The 9,877-nt window shown below is 66.8% G+C and overlaps 1 protein-coding gene across 1 annotated transcript; it reads left to right on the plus strand.

Annotated features, from left to right (window-relative positions):
• Positions 1-3,259: 3,259 nt before the first annotated feature.
• NPTX1 (neuronal pentraxin 1) lies at positions 3,260-9,525 on the plus strand. Its single transcript, XM_058703948.1, has 5 exons — positions 3,260-3,846; positions 4,164-4,371; positions 6,524-6,768; positions 7,966-8,145; positions 8,802-9,525. Exons 1-5 carry the CDS (start codon positions 3,388-3,390, stop codon positions 9,021-9,023), a joined length of 1,314 nt encoding a protein of 437 aa, XP_058559931.1. The 5' UTR covers positions 3,260-3,387; the 3' UTR covers positions 9,024-9,525.
• Positions 9,526-9,877: the final 352 nt, after the last annotated feature.

Raw genomic sequence — 9,877 nt, forward strand, 5'->3', positions numbered from 1 at the left:
TTGGGAGCATTGCCGGAGGTGTCCCCCCCATGTTTAAAATGCCAGTCCCTATGCAAAGTGTCCTCCCATCCTGGCTGAGACACCAGCTCACCCTGCAACCGCTCCCCCCACCACCACCACCACATGTCCTCCAGAGAACACGGACCTGTGCCCCGGAGCTGGGGTCCCGAAGCAAGGACTCCTGCCTCCTTCTCTTCCCGGATGGGGGTCCCAGCTGAGCCCACCCCACCCCTCTGCTCCCCAGCCTGCCCACTTCCAGGGTAGCCATTTCAAGAGGCAAGGTGGACCTGAATTCCGGACAGGCCGTGTGTCCCTGTCCTGGTGTTTTCAGCATCTTCGGGGCACCCTCTCGGTGTCCACCCAGTGGTCCTGGGCTGAGGTCCTAGACCAGCTCACGGCCTTGTGCCAGGGAGAGGACAGGCCCAGGAGACCACGCCATCGGCCATTGTTTCCCACCAGGGGTGCACGGAGCTGCTGGCACCCACTCATTACTTTGTTTTCAGGGATTTGCAAGCGGATTGTTAAATGGGGCCATCATTAAGATTTAAGTTACACAAACTTATTATTAAAGACACTATATTGCAAATGAAGGTAGTGCCTACTCAGAACTCATCAGTTTCTAATGATTTTTCTTACATTTTACTATTGTCTACGTCTTTGGGGTTACCTACATCTGTTACACCCTTATGGTGGGAATGTTGTGTGATCGGGGTAGTGCCTCTCTTCCCGGCCCTGCCGCCAGGGTTTCCACTTCCCGGATGCCCTCTGCGGTTCTGGGATGTGGAACCCTGGCCAGGCGGGGGTGGGGGGGGGGGGGTACCGCGGGTCCACAGAGGAAGGTGCCCCTGCCTCCGCGGACCTTCCCACCAGCTAGTTACGCATCTTGAGGCTCCTTCTGTGAGGGTTTTGGGCAGGTGGCCCCAGGGATCTTGGATGCCTCTGAGCACTGGGGAGGGAGAGGAAGCCGCAGACGCGATCAGGTTTGAATCCTCCCCTGCCCAAGGTCTTGAGTCGGCCTAAGTGGATCGAAAGAAGGCTGAGAGATGGAAAGAAGGCCCTCCGCCCACCTGTCTGAGCAGGGGTCCCTTATAGCGCTTCCGGGTGGACAGAGCGCTGCAGAGGTCGCCGGCCAAAGGGTCCCGGCCGGAGACCGCTGTCCCCTCGCCACGGGGCTCCACACCTCCCTCTCGCTGCCCCTGGACACTGCCCCAGAGCCCCTCCTCCCCCTCTGAGGCCCCCTACTCCAGTCTCGGAGGGCTGGCGGGGGTGGCCAGGTGCCCCGGGTCTCCTCTCCGGCTGGTGATGGCCCAGGCCCCCCACCTTGCGCTCGCGTAAGCCCGGCCACCCCGGCGGCTCAGGACGCGAGGCCGGACGTGGGTTCCGGCTCCGTCCACGCGGACTGCCCCGGGCCCCGCCAGGCCCTTCTCCCGCGCCCACTCGCTCGCTGCGAGGCGCCCTCCCTCCCGGCCCGGGACAGCCTCGCCCCGGGGACCCCGCGCGGGGAGTTCCTCCCGAGCCGCCTTCCAGCCTGGGGAGATCCTCAGGCCCGCGGGGGCGCCGGGGGCTAGCCCCCTCCCGCGACCTGGGCGCCGGGGCCAGAAGCCCGCACACCCCCCGGGGCCGCGGGGCTCCGAGCGCAGGACCGCCGCGTGCGGCCCGCGGGGTCCCTCTGGCGCCGGGAAGCGGAGGCCGAAGGACGCGCGGGCTCCGGGAGGGTTCAGGGCTGAGGCTCTGAAAGAACGCAGGCGGTGGGGCGCCCGGGGCACGGGTGGGACGCGGCGGCCGAAAGGCACGGAGAAGACCGTGGTTCCTCAAAAAGGTCTCCAGAAAGCCGGCTGCTCCTCGTACCCGCGGGGCGGCGGCCCAGCGCCCGCACCCTGCAGCTGCCGGTGGGTCCCCGGGGGGGAGGGGGTGACCTGCTGGGGACCGCCAGTGCAGCGCCCCGACTGGGGGCGGGGGTGTGCGGAGCGTCAGCCGGGCCGCCTCCACCGCGGGTGTAGCCTGGGCGCGTGCCCTCACCTGGGGCCCGCCCTCGGGGTCCTGGCGCCTCAGTTTCCTCCTCCGCACAGTGGGGGCTCGGACCCCGGCGGCCTCCAGAGAGCGTTTGTCTCCGAGCGCCTCGGGCGCGCCAGGGGCTCGGGCTTGTCCGGGGCCCCGCACCCGGCGTCCGAACCCGGACGGGAAAACAGGTGCAGGTGGGGGGAGGGGCGAGGGAGGCGGCCCCGAGTAAAGTGCCGTCTCGTGGGGCTCCACTCCGGCGACCTCCCCGCCGAGGCCCCCGGGACCCCTCCCTACCTGCCATCGGCCGAGAAACGGGTCGAGCTGGGGCTCACGGAGTCCCGAACGCCCAACACGCGCACGGACACACACGGACGCGCACACGGACACACACGGCCGTGCACGCGCGCCTCCGCGACGGGCGGGCGCCCCGGGAGCGCGGAAGGGTCCGCCCGCCCGGCCCCCCTCGGAAGCGCCGCGGGACCGGCGCCTCCCCCGGGGCTGCAGGGAGCGTCCAGCCCCGGCGGCGCCTTCTGCCCGGAATCGGGCCGGCTCCGCTGGCAGGAAAGCCCCGATCCGCTAGGGCTCCATCCGGGGCGGGGGGGGGGGGGGGGGGGGTGGGGGGCTGTGCTGCCGTCCCCCAGGACAGCGTTGCCGGGTCCCCCAAACCCCGGGCCTGTGGGAGGGCGCGGGAGCGCGGGTCCCCAGACCCAGGGTGTAGAGCGGCTTTCCAACCCCACACGGGCATCCCGGAAACCCCCTCTCTGGACTTAGGCGCTCCGCGAGGATCCGCTTCCCGGCGCTCCTCGCTCGGCACCGGGTGCAGACGGATTGAGTCCCTGGGGACCCGGCCCGAGCCACCTCCCTCCCCGCCTCCCCCAGGGTGTTCTGTGCCGCCAAGCGCGTTGAACCGAATCCTGTCTCCCGGGCCGGCCGTGGGCTCCCACCCGCCCGCAGCCCCGTCGGAAATTTGGGGACATCTTGCAGGTGGCCCATCCCATAGTCCCAGGCCGCGCCCCCCCCCCGCCGCCCCCCCCCCCTCCCCGCCCCGGCCCGGGGCTCTCCCAGCCTCCGCGGAAGCAGCACCCGCCGGGCGGGGGGAGGGGGCGGGGGAGGAGGCCGGGGGAGGCTCGGCCCCCACGCGCGCCCCGAAGACCCCCGCCGCGCCGCGGGCCGGGCCGCGACAATTAAAGCGGGATTCCTCCCCCGCTGACGTCGGCAGCGCCGAGGCCCCTCCCGCGGCGGCATAAAAGGCGCGGGCTCCGCAGCGCGGGCGGCAGTGAGGGCCGGGCAGCGCGGCGGTGAGGACTGCGCGGCCCAGCAGCGCGGCGCCCAGAGCGCGGGCCGCCCGCCGAGCCCCGCCGAGCCGAGCCCCCAGCGCCCGCAGCCATGCCGGCCGGCCGCGCCGCGCGCACCTGTGCGCTGCTCGCCCTCTGCCTCCTGGGCGGCGCGGCCCAGGATTTCGGGCCGACGCGCTTCATCTGCACCTCGGTGCCCGTGGACGCCGACATGTGCGCCGCGTCCGTGGCCGCCGGCGGCGCCGAGGAGCTCCGGAGCAACGTGCTGCAGCTCCGCGAGACCGTGCTGCAGCAGAAGGAGACCATCCTGAGCCAGAAGGAGACCATCCGCGAGCTGACCACCAAGCTGGGCCGCTGCGAGAGCCAGAGCACGCTGGACGCGGGCACCGGCGAGGCCCGGGCCGGCGGCGGCGGCGGCGGCGGCGGCCGCAAGCAGCCGGGCTCGGGCAAGAACACCATGGGCGACCTGTCCCGGACGCCGGCCGCCGAGACGCTCAGCCAACTCGGGCAAACTTTGCAGTCGCTCAAAACCCGCCTGGAGAACCTGGAGGTCTGCGCGCGCCGCGTTTCCCCCCCTCATCCCCCACCCCCCGCTCGTGCGCCCCTCTGCCCTGCCCCACCCCCACTCCCGACCCGGCCCGACATCCACCACCCCCCCCCCCCCGCCGGCCCCGCCTCGGCCGGGCGCCCGTGCCCCACCGGGGTTGCGCGGAGCCTGAGGGGCCCCGCAGACGGCGGCCACTCGCCCGAGCTCCCCGCCAGGCCGCCCCCGCATTCGCCCCGAGGGGACCTCGCCGCGGGCCTCCCGGCACGGTCCCCGCTCCACGCGTAACGATGTGGTTTCCCCGTGCCCTCGCACCCCCGCAGCAGTACAGCCGGCTCAATTCCTCCAGCCAGACCAACAGCCTCAAGGATCTGCTGCAGAGCAAGATCGATGACCTGGAGAGGCAGGTGCTGTCTCGGGTGAACACTCTGGAGGAGGGAAAGGGTGGCCCCAGGAACGACACGGAGGAGAGAGTCAAGATCGAGAGCGCCCTGACCTCCCTGCACCAGCGGATCAGCGAGCTGGAGAAAGGTACCGGGGCTGGAGGTAGTGGGGGGGTGGAGCGACCTGCTGCCTGCCAGGCTCCCTGGGCCATGGGGACCCTGCCTCAGGTCCTGGCCTCCTGCCCAGCTCAGCTCCAGGCTGAAAAGCCCAAAGCTTCTCAGCCTCTCCAGCCCCCTTCCCGCTTCCTGAGTCCCTGCTCTGGGTTTTGCGTTTCCAGCCCATGTTCCTGGTGGTGCCGGGGCCCCCTGGGCTGGGGACATATGGAGGCAACAGAAGCAGAGTGAGAAAGGGATTGGTTGGTGTCGGCAGCACCCCCATACACACACACACACACACACACACACACACTGGGAGGATTTTTCCAAGTCTGATTTGTTTAATGTTCAGTAAGTTTGCGCCGTAGTTGTGGTGCTCCCAAGCCCTCCCTGGTAAGAAAGCCGGGCTCCAGCTGGTCCCCATCCCCGGTAGAGAGAGTGGGGTGTGGGCCGGGGAAGGGTCCCCTGGTTCCCAGCAGATTTGGGCCCTGAGTAGGTTTTCTCCCAGCTCATCGCCCCCCCGTTCCACCCCGCTGTCCTATGGGGATCTCCGGGTCCCCCCCTTCCGGTGAGCCCCCTCCCCATGGTTTTATCTTCTGAGTAATCCAAGCCCTGGAATCTTGCAAGACCCAGTTGGTTCCTGGGTCACCAACTCTGGCCAGCCCCAGCTGCACCCCAGGGCTCACAGATGAGCTGGGCTCAGCCTTGAAGTCACAGAAATCAAACAAGGTTGTAAAAGGGGGGGGGGGGGCGTTCCTGGGCTTGGAGCAGGGCCACGTGACCCTTCTTGGACCGCAAAATGTGCCGGATGGATTTAAACAGTGCCGTCTTAAGGCACGTTATGTAACTGAAAAACAGATCAGGGGAAGGAGGGACGGGGGAGGGAGGGGGAGGGAAGGAGGGGAGATTGGGGGGAATGAAAAACATCCCCTAGAGAAGCCAGGGGCTGGTTCTGCTTGAAGGGGGGGGGGGCGTGCAAGCCCGGGATGGTTGGGGGAGCACTGAGGGGGCCAGCTATGCTCTTCCCTGGTACCTGACTTGGAGGGGGGGTTGCTGGCCCAGCAGGATGCCTTCTAGAAATAATTCTTGGCCTGGGGGCCGGTTTAGTTCTGGACTGCCTGGCAGGCCCCGGAGCACACCCAGGAGCTGGCAGGTGTGTGTGTTCCTGGCTCTGAGCCTGGTGCCTGTGCCCACTGCTGGGTTGGAATGTTTTGCCTGGAGTCAGTCACACCATATCCAGGGCCACAGCTACAGCGTGTGTGTGTGGGTTGGGAGGGGGGCAGACAAGCATTCCCCGAGACATCACTGGCAGGCTGGGAGCTGGTGGCTGTTGTGGAAAGGGAGGCTATCAGGCCGGGAGCCTGAGTTTTCAGGAAACACACACAGGAAGCTCTCCCGGAGAATGAATGGCATAGTCCTCAAAGCAGTCATTTTGGGGGGTGGGGGGGCTGACTCCCTGGTGCCCTGCCCTCTCTGCAGGACTCCGGGCAGAGTTGCCAGAAGAACCTTAGAAGGACCGCTTTCCCTCCTGTGGGGTAGATGGGATTCTGGAAATAGCCAGACTTCTCAGGGCTGGTTGATTGGGTCCGATGAGTGGCCAGGGACTGCAGTATGTGCTGGCCTCAAGGGGAGTGTCCTGGGCACCAGGGGCCTGGCTGTCTCGGGTGGGAATCCAGGTGGGGATCCAAGAGGCCTGTTTGTGAACACCCGCCAACAGCCTGCATCCTGGAATCAGGGTGGCTGGCCGCAGGGGCTGCTCTGGGGGAGCTAGCCTCCTTCAAGCTGGAGGAGACCTCCCTCTGTGGCCACACATCAAGGGCCGGTTTACCAGGAGTGCACTGAGCCATGCCCACCGTGCAGCCCGCCAAGTCCCCCCTCACACCCCCATCCGGCTTCCCCAGAGGCAGGACGTGGGAGCCAGACCAGGGAGTGCGGAGATCTTAGGTCAGCTCTTTTGTCCTGGCCCCGTGCCCTCAGGCAAAGCACTTGCCCCCCCACCCCCCCAGCATCTATAGAATGGAGACAGTCGTGTCTGCTTTCCTGAGCTCGGGTTGGGGGTGGAGGGGAGCACAGAATGATTTTCAGACCCGGAGGAGTGCTTTGAGGTGCAGACGGATGAAGGGACTGCATCCTGTCCTTTCCAGGTCAGAAGGACAACCGTCCTGGAGACAAATTCCAGCTCACATTCCCACTGCGGACCAACTACATGTACGCCAAGGTGAAGAAGAGCCTGCCGGAGATGTATGCCTTCACGGTGTGCATGTGGCTTAAGTCCAGCGCCGCGCCCGGGGTGGGCACCCCCTTCTCCTACGCCGTGCCTGGCCAGGCCAACGAGCTGGTTCTCATTGAGTGGGGCAACAATCCCATGGAGATCCTCATCAACGACAAGGTAGAGCAACCCCGCCCCCTCCGGCCACCTGGGCTTATAGGAAGGCACGGTGAGGCCCCCAGGCCCTCCTGGCTGCTGGGGCAGGTCCCTGGGGCTGGGGGGGTGGGGGGGATGGGTGCGGAGTGGTGGGCATGAGAGACACAGCCACAGATGCAGCTGTGGTCCCAACAGAAGTGCCCACCAGGCAGGACTGAGGGAGGTGGAGGGTGAGGACAGGGGGAAACGGAGAGGGGCGCCCTGGCCCTACTCGGAAGAGGGTGAAGCCAGAACTTTCTCAGACCCAGGCTTCCCGGGGAAGGCAGGGGAAGATCCACAGGGCAGATCAGACCCTGGGTCCTCCTCTCCCAGCTGGCCTCATCAGGGCTGGCTTTGCTCCTGTGGGAAGGACCATAGATGTTCCGCGGTGAGTCAAGGTGCCCCAATCTGTCCTGCTCAAGCCCCCACCGCTGGGAGGAGGCCAGACGCACGCAGCGCCCTGGAGAGTCCCGCCTTTTCCCTCCAGGGAACCTTCTCCATCCTGGTCCTGTACAGCTGTGGAGTGAGCTGCCAGCTTTCCAACACCTCTGAGGCAGCATTGGCAGTAAATCTCTAAAACCCAGGCTGGGGATTGGAATCCAAGCCCCTGCTGTTGACGCCTTGACCAGAAAGGGTTGTTCCTCTCTGGGCGAGTTAAAGGGTGGGCAGGTTCCCTCGTCTGTTGCTTCTGCTGTGCCGTCTGTCCCCTCCGGAATGTGAGAGAGGGAGGGAAACCCCAGGCCGCAGGCTGGCCTGAGCTTTAAAGGCATGGTGCCATGCCCCTGGCGTCTGAGCCTCTGCAGAGGCTGCACGGGCAGGAGGGAGAGGCCCAGATGGCAGCAGTGAGCTGAGACCCCAGCGGTGGGATGCTCCTTCCCGAGGGCTGGTTCTGTAGGACCAGCGAAGAGGGAGGAGGGCCAGGAGGGGTGAGGACACTGCGCACTCACACCGGTCTTAGGAGCCCCTTGCCACATCGTCACATTTCCTGTGTGACTCCAAGGCCCATGGAGGGATGGGGCTGATGGGCGCCAAGGCCCAGAGGGGCAGGGGCTGAGAGAGTTCAGTAACGGTGTTTACTGGCAACGTAGGGACGAGAAGAGAAGCAGTTGAACTGGTAAGCAGTGACGATCGATCGATCGCCGGTCCCTGTACCCATGATGTTGCGTGTGGCGTCCTTCCCAGGTGGCCAAGCTGCCCTTTGTAATCAATGATGGCAAGTGGCATCACATCTGCGTCACCTGGACCACCCGGGACGGGGTCTGGGAAGCCTACCAGGACGGCACCCAGGGTGGCAATGGCGAGAATCTGGCACCCTATCACCCCATCAAGCCCCAGGGTGTGCTGGTGCTGGGCCAGGAGCAGGTACTGGCCTTGCGGAGGGGGTGCTGGCTGCAGGGGAAGGAGCCCCAGAAGCAGAGAAGGGAGGGGGGCGAGGAGGGAGGGAGTTGGAGAGGGGAGTGGCTCCCCCACCCCCAGAGGGAGCCAAGAGAAGCAGGTTAGGCAGCACTGGGCAGAGAGCGCGCTCTGGGTGGGCTCCTGGGGAAGTTCGGTGGGGCGGCCGCAGCTGCGTCTCTGGCACAGGAAAGCAAGCCTGCCCTTAGGGTTGCGGGATGCATTCCCTGGAAGTGATTGGTCTCCCCCTTGGGCACCCGCAGGGAAGGCACGGGGGAGGGTCCCAGGCCTTCCAGGCCTTCTGCTCCCGTGGGGCTCTGCAGGCAGAGCGGCAGCGGCCCCCGTGGTTGTGCGCGGCCCCGGCCGACCCCACTCACTGGCCGAGGGGGAGGCAGAGTCCAGGCGCCCCCAGGAAAAGCTCTGCATCCTGAGCGGAGGTGGCCAGTAGTGTCCCTTTTCCCGGGCACCCCATGGGAGGGGGACCAAGGTCTGGCTGGAGACCCAGAGACGGGACAGAATGGTGCGCGGGGGCAGATGCGAGAGCCCCTAGTGGGGGAGGCGCGGAGACGTGCCCCCTGGGGACACCCCCCCCCCCAGAGACCCTCACCGTCTGCTCTTCTCTGAAGGACACCCTGGGTGGTGGGTTTGATGCCACCCAGGCGTTCGTGGGCGAGCTGGCCCATTTCAACATCTGGGACCGCAAGCTGACCCCCGGGGAGGTATATAACCTCGCCACCTGCAGCACCAAGGCCCTCTCCGGCAACGTCATCGCCTGGGCCGAGTCCCACATCGAGATCTACGGCGGGGCCACCAAGTGGACATTCGAAGCCTGTCGCCAGATCAACTGAGGCTCCTGGCGGCCGAGCCTCCCGCCCCTCGGGCCGAGCCGGCCCGCCCGCCTCCCCCCTGCTTGTGCGGTGGCGACCCGTCTTGTGTCTCCTTCTCTCCCTCTCCCCAGGAGCGACTCAGGCCCTCCCCCTCGCACGCGCTCGCACGCAGCCTGGTTTGTCCTTGTGCCCGGGAAGCAGGTCCGGCTGCCCCCCCCCCTCCACCCGAGGAGCCCCGCCCCGGGCCTCAGGCCTGCTTGTGCTCCTGCGGGCGCGGTGTGGACGTAGGTGAGAGAGCGTGTGTGTCTACGGGTGTGTGTCTGTGGGGACGAGCGAGGTGTTCTGTGTGCTGCGGGGGGAATCTCACGACTGGCCGGAAGACTCTAGTAGCTGCCCGCGGGCCCCTGTGGGTGGCCCGTGTGGCTTCTTCAACACACGCGCTTGTCTTTGTTTGCAAACCTTTTCCGGGGGCGCAGTTCTCCACCCGTAAAATAAATGTCTTCTGGCGGTTTGTTTGTTCGGGGCCGGGGCCCTCCCCTCAGAGAATTTCTCTTTTGTCGTAGGAGTGGATTCTCTCTTGCTCTCCGGGGGTGGGCAGAGGTGAGGGGGTGGCCCCGGGAACTGGGCACCCCCACCCCCACCCCCGGTGCCCGGCCAGCAAGCTTGCAGTTGGCATCCGAGGGCAGTGGTGCTGGGCCTGGGAAGCTGCTTTGCTGGCTCTGGCCCAGGACAGCGCCTCAGCCCCCAGTCTGCCCGCCTCCTTGCACCCTTCGAGGATGGGATCCGTCCCCCTCTTTTGGCTGCCGGCTGGTGCCCCTGAGAGAGGCGTGTCCCTCCCACGGTCCAGGAAGTCTTGGCTTCTGGCCGTGGGAGAC

The sequence above is a fragment of the Neofelis nebulosa genome, chromosome 16 (assembly GCF_028018385.1).
Source record: "Neofelis nebulosa isolate mNeoNeb1 chromosome 16, mNeoNeb1.pri, whole genome shotgun sequence".
Taxonomy (NCBI): domain Eukaryota; kingdom Metazoa; phylum Chordata; class Mammalia; order Carnivora; family Felidae; genus Neofelis; species Neofelis nebulosa.

Excerpts from the sequence above, each read along its gene's own strand:
- NPTX1 (XM_058703948.1), top strand. The coding sequence starts at position 3,388 with ATGCCGGCCGGCCGCGCCGCGCGCACCTGTGCGCTGCTCGCCCTCTGC. Across the intron at positions 3,847-4,163 it reads CCCGCCTGGAGAACCTGGAG|CAGTACAGCCGGCTCAATTC; the intron begins GTCTGCGCGCGC and ends GCACCCCCGCAG. Across the intron at positions 4,372-6,523 it reads GATCAGCGAGCTGGAGAAAG|GTCAGAAGGACAACCGTCCT; the intron begins GTACCGGGGCTG and ends TGTCCTTTCCAG.